The sequence below is a fragment of the Cinclus cinclus genome, chromosome 20, assembly GCF_963662255.1.
Source record: "Cinclus cinclus chromosome 20, bCinCin1.1, whole genome shotgun sequence".
In the NCBI taxonomy this organism is placed as follows: domain Eukaryota; kingdom Metazoa; phylum Chordata; class Aves; order Passeriformes; family Cinclidae; genus Cinclus; species Cinclus cinclus.
In genome coordinates, this window is record NC_085065.1 from 6670464 (window position 1) to 6690348 (window position 19885).

Consider the following 19885-nt stretch of genomic DNA (forward strand, 5'->3'; position numbering starts at 1 on the left):
TAGGAAAGTTAAACACTTCTGGAATATTTTGCTTACGATTGAAGAGGAGCTGGGGCTGGAGGTGGTTGGCAGGATGCTTAATTCAGAAACAGACACCAATTCTTTCTCTCTTTGCTTCCTGAACATTTCTAATGTTTGTTATGATTTTTTCTTTGTCTGTTGAAGGCTCTATTAAACAGTGAGCTTCACTGAAGCCTTCATAAACAACCTTAAGGGTGTCTTTCTCCCTCCTGGTTTTGAGCACTGAATTTCAAGGATGAAATAGGCTGCAGGAAGCCCTGTTGTGTTCATAAGTTCATAAGACAGAAGAGAAAGCAATGCCACAGCCCCCACTCCGTCCCTGCTCCATCTAAATCTGGATGGGGTCTGAAAAGCTCTTTAGCTCAGAAATTGGAAGGAGGGCTATGGTGCCAGACAGGTCTCTGCAGGGAGCTATGATCCCATGGCTGCAGCAGCCAGAGCAAGATTCCTGCTGTGTGCTCTTGGTGAAGCTTCCAGCATGTGGCCTTCACCCCACAGCGCCAGATCGCTCCACAGGCAGTCAGGGCTCCTCTGAAGGGCATTTTTAGCTGTACAAGGCTCATCAAGGGGCTGGTTCAGACACAGGGAAGAAAGAGCTGGTGTGGGACTGCCTACAGGCGCCCCTGCTGCAGCCTCCCACTGCAAAGGCTGTTCTTCCCCCATATATTAGTCTCTTCATCCCTTAAAAATGAAACCAGGACAGAGGTAGGATGAATGTTGCTTTCTCATCCCATCTGCCTCTGTTGAGTTGTCTGACCTGAGCAGCAGCACATGAGGAAGTGGCAGCAGTGTCCTCTGTGCTGCCTGGGCACCCTGAGCAAACATGCCCATGGAAGAGGCTGATTTACACACACAATTACCCGATGTGCAGCCACTGCCACAGCCACGGCCCCTCTGTGCCGCAGGGAAAGCTGCACCAAACCCGCTCCCAGGAGCTCTCCTGAGCTTTCCAGGATAGATATGAGTGTCCTGGAAAATGGGAGCCTCCTCCACGGCCCCACTGTGTCCTGACTAATCCCAAATTAGGTGCTTTGTGCTCTGAGCAGAGGTGGCTGAATAACATCAAGCCAATGCTTGTCATCATGAACTTCTGGCACTCGGATATCTGCGGCTGAGCCGTGCAATTTAATGTTTTGCGTTACTTTTGGGTGGATAAAGGGTAGCCAAGACCTGGGCACAGATGAAATCCATGGCTGTGGATGCTCCATGCTGCCTTCCCACAGCCTTTGGAGCAGAGCATCCCGAACAAGCTGCATCCCTGACTCACAGAAACCTGCTGGGTAAAAGAAAGCCCTCAGCAGTCTCCCTCTCGGCTGAGCTGACTCAAATCTACCTGTGAAAAGCCTGGAGGGTTTTTAAGTTTTAGGACCTTTTAAAAGGTAATTCTTTAGTTTCTTTTCAGTTCTTCAGCTGAACTTGCTGCTGCTTCAAAAGCCTCATTAGTCAAGTGTCCTGGCTGGGACACATGGTGCAGCCAGATCCAGCAGGCTGCAGGGTTCATGCTCTCTGTGTGCTATTCTTTTTTCTTCTGTTCAGCTTGATTGAAATGAGTATTTTTAAAATTAAGCAACACCCACGAATGCGGTGAGACTCGCAAGGCTCCAAACGCAGAGCTGAGTGAAAGCAGAGCACAGCCAAGCTGGCAAGAGCCAGGGGAAATTTCATTCCAGCTTTCTGAAGATACAACGCCGCCTAAATAATTTCCCCTTGTCTTTTCCAGCACCAATGGCTTAATATCACCCACTGATGGCTGTGCTTTGCAGATAAAGGGTGTCTATATGCCCAGTTTTGGAAGCTTTTTAACGTTGAATAAATCTCAGCCTATCTCTCCCCAGCAGTGCAGGGCTCTGAGTGGGCAGCTCCCAGGGGTGGCCCTGCGTGCAGCCACTGCTGCTGTGCCACCATTTCCTCGTGTGACCTTGGTCACATTCCCTGGTTGTGCAGCATCCCCAGCACCCAGCTGCGAAAGGGGAGAGTTCAAGCTTTCCTTGGAAAGTGCCCTCAGCAGAAACTCTCTGTGTGACTCTGTTGGGTTTTCACATCTTCTACTTCCTGAGCAGAAGTGATCCTGGTGATGGGAGCAGAGTCAGGGCTGCTTCAGAGAAGCAATGCTGGCTAGGTGTGAGAAGGACTTTGCTGGAATTTCTGTGCTCTGTTACAGGCTCTCTGGGTAAGCAGAGCCCCTTGAACCTTTCCTGAGCATCACTTTTGAAAACCCTTCGCCTCAGGGTTGCTGCCTGACATTACACTCAGGTAATCCCTCCGGGTGCATTGGGTTTTACATGACAGAAACCCCAGCATGCTCCAACTCACTGTCTCCAGGTGGAATAGGAATGAGTTTCACCTGCCTGGTCCATCTTGAGCCATCCCTGTTGCCTGTCAGCTGAGCTCTGGGAGTTTTCCTGCTTGAAGAAGCATTTGCCAAAGGTTTGCATCAGCTCCCTCTCTGCCTCCCACCAGCAGCCCGTTGTACGTCTGGCTTTGCAGATGCTCCACTTTTATTCTTAGAAAGTCCTAGATATTTCCGCTTTTTTTCTGAATAACTCCAGTGATCGGGGGTTGATGATCACCCTGACGAGCTGTGAATCCATCCTATTTAATGCTGAGTTTCTCTCTGAGCCTTTAACTTGGCTGGGCACCAGGTTGGTGGCAGCGGTGCTGACAGGCATCGTGCCTTCCCCTCTGAGCAGAGATGACATTTGAATTGAAGCTTCATCAGGAGCCTTTTACACTGCAGATTTCCAATGCATAAATGCTATATATGCTGGTAAATGTACTTGTCACCTCACCATCTGGTGACATCCTGACATTTGCTCTCCCTGAGTATCTTCCCTTGGCAGGGATGTGGATTGATCTTTCCCGTGCTTCCCTTTGCCTTGGGAAGTGACCTCAGAGCTGGGGACTGGTGGTGTTCTCACTGGACTTGCTCTTTAGTGACTGAGCTTTACTGGCATTTTTCTCTGAGTTCCCTCAAGGCACTTGAGCTGTTGGTTTCCAGCAAGGTGTGGACCCTGTAGTCTGTGTCTGGGGCTGAGATTGGCAGTGATGTGACACCAGTTCTGGTAGCAGTGTCCAGCAACACAGGCAGGACACCACCTTCTTGATCTTGGTCTTGGTGTTCAAGTGTTTGCTCAAGTCTCTGGGTTGTTGTTTGGCTTGTTCATTTAAATATGGCATTATAATTGTTTTTTAATAAGTTAAATCAAAATGCATTTTACAGCACGTCCTTTGCAGCTTACAAGCAGTCACATCTCTGGAAGTGTGTCTGGAGCTGTCATTAATCAGAAAATGATTTGTCTTACTGCATGTAACCCACGTGCTGCTCTGAGTTTTGCTGGCAGCCTCTGTTTTAATAATGGATGAAAGAAAAGCTGTATGTTTGATATGGGCTTTTTACCTGAATATTGCCAACCACACAGAAATATTTTTCAACAGCGAATGGAACTTGACAGCAATGAAAGCCAGGGAAACCACTGCCCCTCTCCTCACCTTAGCCAAAGCTTGCCCAGTGCAGGGAGTCCTGTGCACTGAGGAAGGGGCTGGTTTTCTACCCCCAGGTCAGGTGGGGTTTTGTGAACACGCTGCCTTCCGTTCTGGTCAGCAGCTGAGAACAAATTTGAAGTATCCATATGTGCCTGTCCAACCTCCAAGTCCTGGGACTGTCCCATTGCTGTGGGGGTCAGCTCAGCAGAGAGGAATACCTTGAGGTTATTTTAATCTTAGATATGGCTTGATCATCATCATCATTCTCATTAGAGCCAATCAAGTAAAGCCTCACTGCATTGAGCATGGAGTTGTTTATTTGGGGGCTGGAAGGGGAGCTGAGCCTTCTCCACCCTGGGGCACCCCTCACCTGCTGGAGGTGAGGAGGGAGGAGAGTGGGTTTGGCTGATCACAGCAAGAACAGAAGCCTCCTGTGTGCTGCAGCCATGGCAAACCCAACACAGCACTGATGGATCCCATGGGATTTCCAGCAGGGAGGAAAGGGGAAGCACTGATGCCTTGGTGCAAGGAGCAACCAAAGCCTCCTCCAGAAACTTGATGCCTAATCAGGTGAGATTAATTCAGACTGGATCAAGCATGGAGGAAGGTCGTGACTGAAGGGCAGAGAGCCTGTCTGTGAGATGGGGCTAGAAGAACTTGATTTGTTTGACTTTGCAAAATCAAGGCTGATAGGAGACGTGCTTTGTCCTCCATAAACACATGGGTGGTGAACATCAGGGACAAATAACATCTAGAGAAGCTACTTTAAAGACAGTGTTGCTGTATGAAAAAATGGATATGAGCTTGTCCTGAATAAATTCAGGCTGGAAGTTAGGCTTCTAGCCATCAGAGTCAGAGGGAGGGAACCACCCAGCTTGTTTGGAGATAGAACTTGTTAATTTTCGGAAGAGATTAATATGCTGTGGGTGCCTGTGGCAGTGGGAACCTGACTGTCCAGGGAGCCTCAGGGTTGTCTTCCTTACTTTTGCCTGGCTCTGCCTCTCCAGTAATATTCTGGGTAGAGCTCTTGGATCTTCCCATGGCCAGAGAGAAAAGTCCTGGAGGTCTTGTGACTGGTGACTCTGTTGTGCTTGAGCAAAGGTGCCATGAGAAGAATGAGAGGTGCTGGGGCACCCCAGAGACTTGCAGTCATCCAGGTGCATCCTAAGACTAAGTCCTGTGAATGTTGCTCCTCTGTGGAGCTGGGAAATAACCCTATCAGACAGTGGGAACACTGGGAGGTTCCTAGGTCCATGTTGGCCTCATTTTTTACCTGCAAGTGTCACCAATTTTGGTTCCTCCTGATAAGGGTCTCTGGTGGCCAGAGGCAGTAGAGTTCAGTGTCCTGTGCTGCTCATCTCCTGTGCCCATGGAGGGGTCTGCACCAGGAGAAATTCTTCCTTTCAGCACAACAAACTCAGATTCATTACAGTATCTGTGATATTGATGGAAATTTCCTCTCTGGAGTGTGCAGGGACTTTCAGAAGCTTCTGCCTGGCCCTGTGCAAAAACACTAACCAAAGCAGAAGAGAGAGAGAGAGAGATCTGTGGCTGTGTGAGCTGGTATATCACATTCCCCCCTCATTGACTTTATCCTGACACACAAACAAGCCTTAATTAATTCCTCTGGCAAACTTTCCTGATGGGAGAGATGCAGTAACAAGTTCCTCTGTGAGTGGCTGGCATTTAATGTTTGCTTTGTAATGTTTGATAATCTAACATTTCTCCACTGGATCCATGACACTCCTCTGTGGTTTGGTGTCTTTCTCAGGATGCTGGAGTATTCCCTGGACCTGCAGAATGTCAGCTTCTCAGCCGTCCGCACCGTCCGGGTCCTGCGGCCACTCAGGGCCATCAACAGGGTCCCCAGTAAGTCAGATCCTTATTCCTCCCTGTTGGGGCCAGCTCTCTGGATCCATGCCCCAAAGATGGGAGGGCAAACCCAGATACTTTGATCTTACATCACAACTCAAATGTTTGCCCAAGCCTGGCAGTGTTGGGTCCTACCACCACTGTCTGTGTTCCTTTTGACACCATAGCATCAGAGATGAGTCAATAAGTTATCCAGGACTGTCTTCAGACACCTTCCTTTCTCATCTGGAGAGGGTCTGAGGAGGCTGCTAAAGGGCTGCAGGTGATAGGGATTGACTGAACCAACAGCCTTTGCCAGTCAGTACAGCCAGTACAGGCAGTACAGGCAGTACAGGCAGTGGGGTCTGAGCCTTGCTGCTCCCACCCTCCCTGGGATACTTCATGCTTCCCTGGAGAAATTGGGGTGAGGAAGTCTTGTAGCCCCCTGGGAAGTGCTGAGGAACCTGGAGCTGGTCCATAGAGCCCAAACCCCCAGCATCTCCAAAGCAGACCTAGGTGGGATGGGCAGTGGCTCTTCAGTCCTGGTGTATCAGGTCATGGACAAGGGTCTCAGCCCTGCTTTAAGCAGCAGGGGATGGCATTGCCTGCTGTTGCATGGCAGCCCAGCCCCAGATGGCACTGGCCATCACAAACCCTCCTACTGCCCCATGCTGGGCAAATCCCAGTGCTCCAAGAGAGACACTGAGCACTGTCCCTCTCAGATGCTGTATGGATCAGGTATGTTAAGTACAACTGCACCAGAAGCATCCTTTTCCTGGTCCTACAAGCCTGGTCATCAAATCATCAAAAAAGTACTGTTTTAGCTAAATTGAATCCAAGTCTGCTTTCCCCTATCTGAACTGGCCTAATGCCTTGATGAGAACTAATCTGCTTCAGTTCTCTCTGCTGATGCTGGAAGTGCCTGGGATCTATTTATTTTCCTGCTCCTGACTCTTGAACTTAATCTGGCTTTGCTGCTGATGTTTCAATCATTACAGAAGCTTCAGAATCCTGTTTGCAATGGTTGTGTTTTTTTTATCCCTACTGCTGAACTGGTGGACAGCTGAATTTATCCACCACTGTCTAACTGGGGATGTAATTCACTTAATGTGTTTTGAAATCCTGGGTAATTTATCTTGTCTTCTCTGCAACGTAGTTACAGTGGGATAGAAATACAAGGTGGGAAAAATAAAAAATGAGCTTTGTATGATGATCAATGCAATAACCACAGAAAGTAATTTTAGTTAATTAGAAGTTGATGCAAGGTTGTTGTTCCCCAGTAAAGGAGTAGAAGGAAAACCCTGAGAGAGGAGGTGACAGCATCAGGATAAGAGAAAAAAAGTCTTTCTGAAGTGTCAAAGTAAAGAGTGCAACAGTAAAGCTTTCTTTAGATAAAAGCCAATATAAGCAAGTGAGAGAGTGCAGAACATGGGGAAAGAAGGAGAGTGAGAGATGAGCAGAATATTCCACAGATGTCAGATTAAATCAATTTTTTGTGTGTAAATGTCAAGTTAAAGTCACCATCAGTTTGTCTTTGTTACAGAACTGGCTGTTCTCTGTTGTGAGAATTAACTGCCAGAAAGGGTCCTGTATTTTAAGGAAGAGAGGACAATTAGGGTAGATGAGGGGAAATAGGGAGGGAAGGGAATTTTGAAATATACTGAATGGAGAAAGAAATACGGTTGAGCAAAGGAGATGAGAATTTAATCTGAGGGAAGAAACAAAATATAATTGCTAGAAAACTTCGGAGAAGAGGACTTGAGGAAGAGGGAAGGTAGGTCTGGTGTCCAGGAGCAAGGCACAAATGAAAGGGGGTGTTCCAGGGGCTTTGAGGGGAAACCAGAGGGCAGGGGAAGCTGAGACTGTTCACAAGCCACATGTGGGTGAAGAGGATAGAAGGAAAACAATAGAAGGAAATATAGGTGGAAAAGTATCTGTGGAAAGGAAAAGGCCAGGAGGACATAGCTGGAACAAGAAAATTCCATGTGAACTTTTCCCCTTTGCCTCAGGTATGCGCATCCTGGTGACGCTGCTTTTGGACACGCTGCCCATGCTGGGGAACGTCCTCCTCCTCTGCTTCTTCGTCTTCTTCATCTTTGGCATTGTGGGAGTCCAGCTGTGGGCAGGTCTGCTCAGGAACCGCTGCTTCCTCCCTGAGAACTTCAGCCTGTGAGTCTGTGTGGGCAGCTCCAGTGTCTCCCCAGCTTCAGGGAGGCTGTCCCTCCAGGATCTCCTCTGTAAAAAAACACCCTTCCCTTCTGTAAATGCTCCCTGCTCCTAAATGCCACCATCACTCCTGCTTGGGCACACACAGAGGGAACAGAGCGAGCTGTGACAATTTACCATTTGCATTTGCAGGCTGCTCTTAACCCTCAGCTAGCATTTGGGAGCCTCTCTGATTGCTAAAAGCCTCAAAAAAAAAAAAAAACCAAAAAACAAACTTCTGAGAATGGGGGTTCAGGCTTTCTAAATTCAGACCTTTTCTGTGTGGAGGTGCCCAGGTCTGAATCCCCTCCAGTGGCTGGTGGTGTTTATTGCCACAACTTTTAGTCTCACCTAAACTCCAGGAAAAGCTAATAGAACTACTGTGCATTTTTGATGCTAGGTACTTTTCAGCCTCAGAGCAAGAGACAGTCCCCATCCCAAAGTGTTAATTTTCACAGATCCCTGAATTTTAAGGCCAAAAGAACTGTTGTGATCAGTTTTCTGGCCTGATGTAGCACTGTTTGAACAGTGGTTGATGTACCTGGTAGCTGACAGCCTCTTTCAGGGTTTCCATGCCTGTTCTACCTACCTGTTTTTTTTTCCACCACCTCCATCCCTTCAAGTGCTTGGAGAAAGGCAGGTGACTGCAAATTCTTGACGTCTCTGCCAAGTCCTGCCGTGCCTGTCACCTTTCCATGGATTGCTGACTCCCCAGGGTGGATCTGGCTGGATTCACACCTGGATGGAGGAATCCTACAAGCCCAAAACTTCTTTTCTGTACACAGGGAACAGGGCTACCTTGCTGCTGCTGCTGTGGCCAGGCTGGCACGAGGCACCTTCCAATCTCTCCCACCCACCTCCTGATCAACACCCACACCCTCTTGCAGGTCATGCCCTCGAAGAGTGGCTGGAAGTGTCATTACCAGGACATATCCCTGTTAAGTAAATGTCAGCAGAGCAGGGGGACAGCTTCACCACCGAGTAAATCCAATAGAGACACAGGTTTGGGTGCTGTTTAATTGAGCCAGAATTCCAGGGGTTTAGATAGGCTTTGAAGGGTATTACAGGCAATTCTGCAGGAATTAACCAGGCTGAACTAGGCTTAAAAATATCTTTGCAAGCTTTAGTGGGAGTCCTGGCAGCATTAAGGAGATAGTGTGTGCAGAGCAAGGAGCCAGTTTCTGACTGGCCATGGGTTGTTTCATCTCCCTGAAGAATATTTTTGCCTGGTTTGCTGTGGTAAGGCCACCCTCAGAGGGAATTTAGAGCTTATCTGTGGGCTGAACTGACACAGTGAAATGCAGATGAAGTCCCTATCTCTGATTTTTAGGAATCTTGGGAGGTCCTTGTACATACAGTCTCCCTAAATGACTCTTGGCATCTCCAGGACAGGACATACAGGAGCTTAAATGGACCAATTTCCATCTTACTGCAGCAGAAACATTTCAGAGAAGCCCTGTCACACTTTAGTCTCCTAAAGTCACAGCCAGAGTGCTTCCAGAGGGAGTAACTTTTAGTGATGCCATCAGAGGGATTGCCATGGGCCCGAGTGCACTGCCTCAGTTTCTCAAAACCCAGTTAAGGACATCAGCTCACCCTGTGAGGCTTCAGTAAGTCCAAGGGGATTCCTTCTGTAAAAAATAGCTTTAAGATCCAGAAAAGCAGATATCAGACTCTGCTGTTACAGCTGTCTCCTTGCCAGATTGCCTGCAGTCAGTTTGCAAGCCCCATCCCTGTCTGGACTTTTTCAGCCCCTACACGGTAGATTTGGAGCGGTACTACCAGACAGAGAATGAAGATGAAAATCCCTTCATCTGCTCCCAGCCCCGGGAGAACGGGATGCGCTACTGCCGGAGCATCCCAACACGGAGGGAAGAGGGTCTGGAGTGCACCCTGGATTATTATTCCTACAATGACACCACCAACACGTCTTGTGTGAACTGGAACCAGTACTACACCAACTGCTCTGCTGGGGAGCACAACCCCTTCAAGGGAGCCATCAACTTTGATAACATTGGCTACGCCTGGATCGCGATATTTCAGGTGAGCCCTGTCTGCTGACTGGCACACGGTGGGCAAACAGCAGGTCCTGCCCCAAACATATTCCCAGGGGCTGTGTAGTTGTACTCCTGGGGACTGTTTTGCACTAGTGAGCACTTACATAGTAGTGCACAGGTGCTGAAAGTGTTAGGGATACAATATGATGCCTGTTTTGAGAATGTCTCCACCTCACATGCATGTGGGTGTGCAATCTGTTGATGCTGGAGTGGGGCAGAACCTAGAGCCTGCTCTCTTCTCTCTGCAAAATGCACTAGTGGCTCTTAAGTCCAGCTAGAAAGGGGCTAGATTCAGCCTGGGCAGCTGGTAACGTGGCTGTTGGCTGTTTGGAAGAGCAGGAGTTGGCTCCTCAGCATCTTGTACTACACCAAGAGCTACTGTGGGGTGTTAGACACGACCCAGCCAGAATAAACATTGCCTGTGTGCTTTGTCGTAACTGAGCCTTGAGGAGTTCATTTTCCCTTCCTGTCTCCACCAGGTCATCACGCTGGAAGGCTGGGTGGATATCATGTACTTTGTCATGGATGCACACTCCTTCTACAACTTCATTTACTTCATCCTCCTGATCATTGTGAGTGGCCTTAGGGGGAGCAGGGTGGGTCCTCGTGGCATTTGGAGAGAGCAGAGTGGAGTCACCCAGAGGAACAGGGCAGGGGGTGCAGTGAATATAAAAGCTGAAGTAGCAACCAGCCCGCTGGGAGAAACGCAGCTTCCCTACGGAATTGTGCTGCAAACATGAGGAAGGAAAGGAAAATGTGCTCGAGCGGTGGTAGATACACTTCTGGTTTTGCTGCTGCTTCTACTACTTCTCTTCTTGTGCTCCAAGTGTCTCTCTCTTGCTTGCCACCTTGAATCTAAGTTTTAAAGTAGGCAAATTTCACCTGCTCAGTTTTTGAGTGCTGGAAAGGGAAGAGGCTGCCAAAAATTCCCCGACATTGAAGAACCCATCTGGCTGGATCATTGGTGCAGTGGGGATGTTTCAGGAAAACAGTCCCAAACTTCAGAGAGCATGTTAAGAAAGGAGGGAAGAGATTACTGCCCACAGCCCACCCACACTTCACAGCATCATCTGAGGCCACCCACAATGGAGCCAACAAAGAGTTTCTATGGGGTGGGCTCCATGATGGGCTTCATCTGTGCAAGCAGAATTGTCTACAGTGACTGGCTAAGCTCATTGTCTAGACTCCCTTTATCGTCAAGGGAGAAAAATAGGTGCTTTAAGGGGGTGATTCATCTCCTCTGAAGGTAGACATTCAAAATAAATTAGATGCATTGCAGACTTGATGCACCTATTTCTCTCTTGACTCTAAAGGATCATTAAGTGCCTCAGTCAGATGTAGCTAAGTGAGATGACTCCTTGTCTTGCTACACAATTGGTCTAAGTCCAGAAAAACAGCTGCACATTGTCAGTTAAGTCATTGTGGGGATTTCTGCTCCTCATCAAACCAGGACTCAAATCCTGACGAGAAAGTAGACAGTTGTTTAGTCCATGATGTTTTTTTCTGTTAACTTCCCCAAGAGAGAAACAAATCCTTCCTCTCAGCCTCCCCAAGATGATGAAGAGGAAGAGCAAGCAGTACTTTTCCAGATGCCGTGCCAGTAACGTTAGCAGTGTGTGATAGCCCGTTTACATGTCAGTAATTCCCTGTGATCCAGGCTGGGCTGTGCAGAAGGCAGAACCTCATGAAACCCTGGTTGGAAAGAAAATCTCCAACCTGTGGGTACAGGCTGCTGATGCCCTTGCATAACAGTCACCCGCAAATCCCGTTAGCAGGGGAAAGGGATCTGCTCGCAAGCTGCCCACACACTGGCAGAAAAAAAAAAAAAATGCTCCTATCAGGAAGGCTCAGTATTCATCCTAATGCCACTAATTGTGATAATTACAACTGCTGTCTGTGGAGAGAGAAAAACACCGTCTTAAAAGAGCAAGTGATTTTTGTCAAAATAATCTTGCCTCGTCTTTGATCTGTGACGTCCTCCACGGAGGGCTGGCGTGGGAGTCCCTGGGGTGGGAGCTTGGGGGGCGAGTCAGCCCGGCCCGTGGTCCCCGCTGGGTGACACGGGGGGTAGGCTTGGCTGGGGTTTGCCCCCCCACTCTTTGTGCCCTGCAGATCTGTGGGGTGCCACAACCGCACTGAGGTGGCTGATATCCCCTGTCCCCTTAGGTGGGCTCCTTCTTCATGATCAACCTGTGCCTGGTGGTGATAGCGACGCAGTTCTCCGAGACGAAGCAGCGCGAGAGCCAGCTGATGAAGGAGCAGCGCGTGCGCTACCTGTCCAACGCCAGCACCCTGGCCAGCTTCTCAGAGCCAGGCAGCTGCTATGATGAGCTCCTCAAGTACCTGGTTTACATTGCCCGGAAAGGCAGCAAGCAGCTGGTGAAGGCCTACAGGGCAGCAGGTGTGAGGATGGGATTCCTCAGCAGCCCCACGAGCAAGGTGGGGGCCGAGCGGCACGCCAGGAAGCGCCGGAGCAGGAAAAGATCCTCCGTGCACCACCTCATCCACCACCACCACCACCACCACCACCACTACCACCTGGGCAACGGGAACCTGCGAGCACCCCGTGCCAGCCCGGAGATCAGCGATGTGGAGACCAGCTCACTGCACAATGGCACCAACAGGCTGATGCTCCCTCCCTCGGCTCCCAACTCCCTGGGGGCCCCCAGTGCCTCTCCCAGCAACACCGAGTCCGTGCACAGCATCTACCACGCCGACTGTCACTTCGAACCGGTGCGCTGCCGGTCGTCCCTGACACAGCCAAGCCTCGGCTTGCCAAGCCCAGAAGGGATACCCAAGAGCATGGTGGGCAGCAAGGTGTACCCCACAGTGCACTCCAGCACCTCCCATGAGGTCCTGAAAGAGAAGAACCTGGGGGAGGCAGCCGTGGGTGCTGGGAGCAGCACCTTGACGAGCCTCAACATCCCACCCGGGCCGTACAGCACCATGCACAAGCTGCTGGAGACACAGAGCACAGGTGAGCTGGGGTTGCATCTACATCTAGGGCTGCCTTCCAGAAATACAATACAAATGTCCTAATTTTTCTCTCTCTCTGAATTTTTGCAGGGTTCTTTTCAGTCCACGTTACAGAGAAAGGCGATGGCTTTCCAGGTGAGATGAACAGGAATTTTTTGACCTACCTCTTATAGCCAAATTTAGGAGAGAGGTTTCAACCTCCCAGACTTCATACCTCAAATAATCCAGGGGATATGAGGGTTTTCAGTGAATCCATTTTGTTTCCAATTTTCATTTTGTAGATTAGACAAGTACAAGAGAGCTGGAATGGGACTTTGACAAGGACGTGTAGTGACAGGAAGGAGGGAATGGCTTTAAATTTTGCAGAGAGTGAGTTTAGATTAAATATTAGGACAAAATTCCATGATTTCCCTCCATTTCCAAACCATTTACAGGGATCACTTCCCAAGTCCTGTACTCTCAAAATCAGCTAGAGCTTGCAGATGGACACCTTCCAGATATGAGTCCTATCACACCCCTGAGCACTGTGTAGCTCTGCTCCCATGGGACACAAAGCTCAGGGAGATTGAGTGTCTGCTTTGTGTGAGTGCTCAAGGGCAATCACAGATGCTGAGTATTAAAAATCTGGGGTTTGCTCAGGAAGCCTGTAAGAGTCAGACACTGAATGCATCTTTCTTGAATCTGGGGTTTCATACCTTCACTGCAAGATATTCTTTTCCCCTCCACACCCTGAAATTCAGGACTTCAGGACAGTCGGATCCAAACACTCTCAGCCTCCAAGGAGTGTTTCTGGCCAATCTTTCCCAGGTTTAGCACAGGGTTTGCATTCTCACTGCTGGGTGCTGCCATGCAGGACTCAGGTGCATGCATTGCTTGGTATTTTATCCAGGAGACACCTGGCAGCTGCCACTAAGGCCAGTGTGTGGAGAGGGAAGCTAGTGGTTTTGGAGCATCAGCAGAGGGAACTGGAAAGAAGGCTGCTAACAGTCCTCCTGATAATTACAGCCGGGATCCTGCCAGGACCGGGGAAATGGATTGCTTCCTCCTTCCTGTAATGGCTAGAGATGTAATGAAATGTGCTCAGGGTGCACGGCTGGGCTGGTATTGGGGGCAGCCAAGAGGACTTTATAAACAGAGAGAAGGTACTTGGGGAGCCCAGGTTTTAACCCAGCAGAAACCTTTTTCCCATTAGGAAGTGCCTGTCATGTCAGGAGCAAAGGCTTGGTGCTAACAGGGAGTGGGTGTTGCTTCCTGCAGCCCCCTGTCCCAGCTCACAAACTGCCCTTTCCCTGCTCTGTTGGCATTTCAGGTCCCTGCCAAAGCTCTTGCAAGATCTCCAGCCCCTGCACCAAGCTGGAGGGTGGCTCCTGCACCTCTGAGAGCTGCCCTTACTGCCTCACAGCGCTGGCGGGCGAGGCTGAGCTGTCGGACAACGAGACAGCGGGCTCAGACAGCGAGGGGGTCTACGAGTTCACACAGGATGCCCACTACAGTGACCAGCGGGACCCACAGAGGGGCAGAGCCAGGGCCAGGAGAGCCCACCTGGTGCTGGCCTTCTGGCATGTGGTGTGTGAGACCTTCCGGAAGATTGTGGACAGCAAATATTTTGGCCGTGGGATCATGGTGGCCATTCTCATTAACACGCTCAGCATGGGAATTGAGTACCACGAGCAGGTGAGTGCTGTCCTGGCAGCTCCTGGTGCAGAGGGGTTGCTGGTGGGGTTATGAGTCCCAGTCCAGCTGTTGGTGGGATGGTTTAGGGTGAGAGGCATTGGAATCCTCTGGGAAGGGTCCCAGACTGGAATAAGGCAGCTTTTTCCTCTGAGCCTGCTTGCAGGTTGCAGCAATCACCTTGACTGGTACCTGGCTGTGTGAGCTCTTGCATCCTAGCCCTGGCAGGGATGGTCAGCACCATGCTGAGACCACTGTGCCCTGGGCAGCACCAGCTGGTGCTGGGGTGTCTGGTGAGAGGACCAAGGAGAGGAAGCAGCCCTTTGCCACCAGGTCAGTGTGAGCCTGGCAGTGCTTGAGATGCTGCCAGCAGCTGTGGGCTCTGTGGGCTCTGTGGGCTCTGGGGTCAGTGCAGCTGCACGCAGGGAACTCTATTGAATTTTCACTCCTTGGAGAGAAGGTAACAAATGGCTTTGCCTCCTCAGTGAACACTCCAGCAGCAGCATGATGAGTCCAAAATAGACTCATCACTGGCTATTCCTTCACTCAATTATCTGAGTCCTTGCAGGCAAGAGACTGCCTCTGCTCCAGCCTCTCACCGTTTGTCACCTAGCAGAGCTTTCCCTATATATAGTCATTAAGAAAAGGAGTTGCCACGTTCCTCTTTAAACATCTCCATGAGGATGACGAGAACTCTGCTTTCAGAGGCTTTGCATGCTATGGCCTCACATGGGTTTTGTGGCTGCTGCTGGGGCCCGCCTGGCACGGTGCCCTCGATCCTGCCTCAAGCACAACACGTCTTGGGGCTGCAGGTACGTGCTTCCTTTGGGGTGAAGAGTTTGTTAGTGGGGATGCAGGGATGTTGCAGAACCTTGTTACAGACCACTCCTATTCTTGAGGGTTCCCAGCATGTTGCTTCTCCTGGGATGTCAGAGCTCTGTGCTCCCAGAAAGACACAGCCACCCCTGTGCCAGTTTTGGCTGGGAGCTCGTTGCATATCAAGTCATGACTCCACGTTTCTCCCTTCCTGACATGTTTCATGTTTGCTGAGCTGCTCACGATTGCATGCAGAGGTGTTTCTCCCCCACCTCCTGGTGGAAGTGGTGGTGGCTGCAGATCAACTCCCAATTCCCCTGTCCTCCTGTGGCATTAATGCCTCAGTGACTGAGTGCCAGGGAGACGTGGCTGTGCTCAATGTGTCCCTTCCAGCCAGCACCTTCCCCCTGATGCCCTGATGCAGTCTGGCTGGCTAGGTATTGTTTTCAATACACATTAAAGAGTGGTGCACTCCAAAGTCCTGCTGGTTTCACCTTCATTTGATGCCCTTGGTGGGAGCTCTGCAGGAAAGCTTGAGTGATTCTACCTTTATTTAATAATCTCGGGAAGATCATCTCTAAAGAAGCTGGGAGGAGGTGGTTCACAGAAACCAATAAACATTTTTATTCCTCCCTTGGCTGAAGGGTGAATACAGATCCACAGTGTCTTTGCTGTGATTGCCCAAGGGGCAGATTGTCAGAGCTTGTTGCCCTTTACCAGGAGCATCTTTGGGAGATGCTGGTGTGGGCTCCCACCTGGGGGGACCACCCCACTGGGGATGGGGGGCTGACCAAGCTTCCATCATCAAACACCCTAAGTGCAACACAACTCCTTAATTCTTTGCCTTGGGAAAAGTGGGGCAGGAGGTTTCTGGTTTCTGCCCTGGCCAGTGGTGAGTCCCAGCAAACATCTGGATGTCAAGAGCAGAGCTTTGTATGGTTTTTGGGCAACAAGGGTGAAGGGAGCTGATAAGCGTGGGGGTACTCCAGACACTGTGGGTGGTTGCTTTCTTTAATGGTATTTTGAAGCTACTACTGTTCCAGATTCCTTTCTCCCAGGCATTTGGAGGGAATAGCAGAGCTTGTTTTCATTAGTTCATCTGCTCGAAGTGGCGGCAGAGAACAGAGAGGTGTTTCTTTGTAACCTCGTAAGGCTTAGAGTTGGCAATTTCATAATCTGACAGTTATGAAAGCAGGAATTAGAGGGGCAAAATGCTGGACCAGGCCTTCCTGCAGAGATTATAAACACAGAAACGTGATTATTTTCTTTTAGAAGAGCCTTTTCTAAAAGTGTGAGTGATCAACCATGTCAAATTTATCTTTACTGACTGATGTTTGCAAAGACATGAGGGTGCTTGAAGAGTACTTGACTCCATGATTTTCTATATTAAGCTCTCTGCATATTTAGACAGTATTTACCTCTTGGGCTTTCCACATACTGCCCTGGGCACAGTGGGCTATATTAGGGTAACTATTTTAAGGGCCTATTTTAAGGTGTCATATCAAAACCTTGTGTTGTTTAGTGGCCCCTTGGCAGACGGGCTGCTCCTCTCTGAGAGGAAGGACAGGCTGGAGGTTACTCAAGAAGGAAGAAGCTTCTGCCCACCCATCTGCACCTAGCAATGCTGGGTGGGATTCAGCAGCTCTGGGACCACCAGAGCATCCTGGACTTCAAGACAGGAGCTGGTGAGCTGAGATCCTCATAGCAGCTTGGGAGAAAAGTTTGCTTCTCTGGAGGCTTGACATCTCACCTTGGGACAGGTAGCCTGGAGGGACCTGAAGCAATCTTTCAGTTCCTTGTTTAACAGACAGGGCACCCGCAGTAGGCCAGGTTGGGATATTTAAGATGACAGTGGTTCTCTGAAGGAACATAACACATGAGTGGCAATTGGGAGTGTGAACAAATTGGCCCCCACCTCCTGCTGTTTATTTGTATTCACCCATCAGTCAACCTGGCCAGACTGAGCACCCATGGCCAGGGCTGCTGCATGAAGCTCCTCTTCCACCCAAAGCTCTTTTCCACAGGCCACCTTCCACAGTAAATTGTCAACACACCTTTTACCATCACATGGCTGGGGCTTCAAGAGCTGAGTTTTCTCTAAGCTCCTCCTGACATAAGCTGACCGACTTTCTCACTCAACACCAGGTTGTTTCCGCGTGGCTCCTGCACATGCCTGAGCTGTAGGTACACCTGACTGGGTGTAATTCAGTGTTTCCTCCCCACCCCAGCCATCCAGATCCAACTCCTGTGCTCTCCTGACTCTAGGTGCAGTGGGAGGGAGGCAGCACAGTGTGAGGTGCTCGCAGCACTCGCCACGTCGCGGCTGCTGGGCAGCAGTGTGAAATTTTCCATCAGGGAAATGACAACCAGATTGCCACGGATTATTAATGTGGCTGCTAAATAGCTTGTTTTTCTACAGAGAGGAAGCAAAATGCAGGTAGAAACTATTAGCTTTGGGTAGAGGAATATAAATGTGATTTAAAGGTAGACTCGAGGGGATTTTAAATACACTGTTGAACCAATTGACTGATTCGCCTTAGGGAGGCTGAGCCTCTGCAGCACTGCGGGTTCAAACAGCTGCGGCTTTGCCAAAGATTGTTCTGCCATAGAGCAGGAGTAAAATGTGCTGCTAAACCAGAGGGTTTCTGTGCTGCTTTCCCCCCAGCTCTGGCTGTAAGCCAGGCTCTGTTCCATAATGTGCTGCTTTTATTTTCCTTTTCTTCCTCCAAGTCCTTTCTTGGAGTGAAAAGCAAAGGCTTTAGTATGAGGCGTGATGTTGGACTCCTCAGCAGGGGAAAGAATTCAGCAAGGGCTTCCTTGAGGAAGGACTTTGGGGTTTTGTTTTTGTTTCTAAAATCTGGTTCATATGGTGCTTCCTGGCGGTTCTGAGTTTCCTTGTCTGAACTCGCATTGTATGAACTATACCCTACATATTCATTTGTTTAAATAGCACTTGAATTTCAGCCGCTGTCTCTGCGGTGTTTTGCCATTGTTAACATAACAAGAAAGAGACTGGAGAGTCCTTCCCTGGCCTCCCCAAAGCTGCAGAGGGTTCAAATCCCTGCCTGGCTCTTGTGTGGACTTGGATCTAGATTGATCCAAAATTCTGGTGTCTCTGAAAGAAGGAAGAAAGAATTGGTTCAGACCTGTGGGGAGCCTTTTGTTAATTTTTAAGAGCAAACTGGAGAGGTGACAAGTGTGAGTGATTCTGTGACAGCACCCAAGGGGAACAGCTTATTATCCATGGGAGACAGTTCTTCAAGTGAGTGGGATGAGGCAATACCTGACATCTCCCAGCAGAGTGCAGCCAGTGCAGGACCCCCAGCTACAGCAGCGTGTTGTAGGGACCCACAAAGCCACAGTGCCCCAAGCCAAGGTGGGCAAACTCCTTGTGCAGGAGACAGGAGCAGCCTAAGCCCATGGCTGTATCTCAGACTGAATTCCTGGTACGTCCTGCTGCAGGGGAGAGAGCAGGGTACAGATGATGTGGAGCTGTCACTGGTAACATTACGATCTAATAGCTGCTGCAGCATGGAAATATCAACCATCTGTACCAAGGAGTCAAAGGAAACCTTGCTGGCAAAATGCATTAAAGTGTCTATTTATGTAAATAGTCAAGGTTCAAGAACAAGAGGGTTGTCTTAATCAGCATCACAGAACATGAAATTTTTAGGTATCCAGGATGATGGAGAAGGGGATGTGAAGGGTTAGAAAACCTGTCAGCATGGAGCAACCATTAGGCTGCAGGTTCAAGCATTAATAATAGTCACCCAAATGGTATTTATGTACTTCTGCTTCTGCCTGAATTCAATGTGCAGGGAAGAAGGTAACTGGAAATTATTAGCTGTCATGACACCCACTGATTGATTGCTCCATGTGGGAGGAAAATTGGATTGTTCCATGGAAAAATGGTGTAAGGGAACTGGACAGTGGGGATGTGACAGGTTGGTGCCTCAGGTCTCAGGGTACTGGCGTGTCCAAAGTTCTGGGCAGAGTGGAGAGTAGCAGGTCTGGACCTCTGTATGAGCATTGCCTCAAAAGATAAGGGCATCTTTGGGATCAGAAATATTTGGATTACCGGGACTTGGTGATCAAGAGCATCCCAATCCCCACCAGTTTCAGGCCCAGTTGAATGTTTTGCTGCTGGTGGATAGCAGCTGCAGATTTGTCAGGTGTGTGGACACTGCTCCTTTGACCATCCATATGTCCTAAAATGAGATTTTGCCCAGTATTCATTTGCCTCCTAAGGAGGCTGTGGGAGATCTGGGGATTGGTTGCAGCTCACCCTTTACCTGCATAGGGCAGCTGTGGATAACACTGTGTCCCTTCCAGCCTCTGTGGCTCCATGCCAGGTCAGTCCAGGGCACATATATTTTGGCTTCTTTGATGCACATGGATTTGTGTCAGGTCTCCAGGTCAGGAAGGAAGGGAATAGTTTTGTTTTGTGAAATATTTTTGGTATCTCTTGCTTCTCTTCTCTTCTTTTAGTGCAGGGACTCAAAAGACCTGTCCCATGTCCAGGCAGCAGCTGATGCTGCACTAGGGGCTCTCTGCATCACACACTGATGCAAACTGGTGCTGTACCCCTTAACCCTGTACCCCGGCTGTCTCACTCCAGCTGAACGGTACAGACCAGCTTCGTGGTGAAATTTCTCATTTGATGCTTCCCTGTGTGAGTCTGATTCATGGGGCTTTGTTTTAGAAGGGCACTGACACAGGTGTGTGCATCCCTGAATCAATGAAACAGCCTTTCCTTGGAAAACCTCCATCTGCCCTGGGCTCTTCCCAGGAGCTCACAAGTCCTC

The 19885-nt window shown here is 49.5% G+C and overlaps 1 protein-coding gene across 1 annotated transcript in view; it reads left to right on the forward strand.

Annotated features, from left to right (window-relative positions):
- Positions 1-19885, forward strand: part of CACNA1G (calcium voltage-gated channel subunit alpha1 G) — a 97350-nt gene that overhangs the window by 4956 nt on the left and 72509 nt on the right. The window contains exons 3-8 of the mRNA XM_062506560.1: positions 5276-5373; positions 7365-7524; positions 9312-9603; positions 10097-10189; positions 11784-12594; positions 13903-14267. Coding sequence (XP_062362544.1) covers positions 5276-5373; positions 7365-7524; positions 9312-9603; positions 10097-10189; positions 11784-12594; positions 13903-14267 — 1819 coding nt within the window. The remainder of the gene's footprint in view (positions 1-5275; positions 5374-7364; positions 7525-9311; positions 9604-10096; positions 10190-11783; positions 12595-13902; positions 14268-19885) is intronic.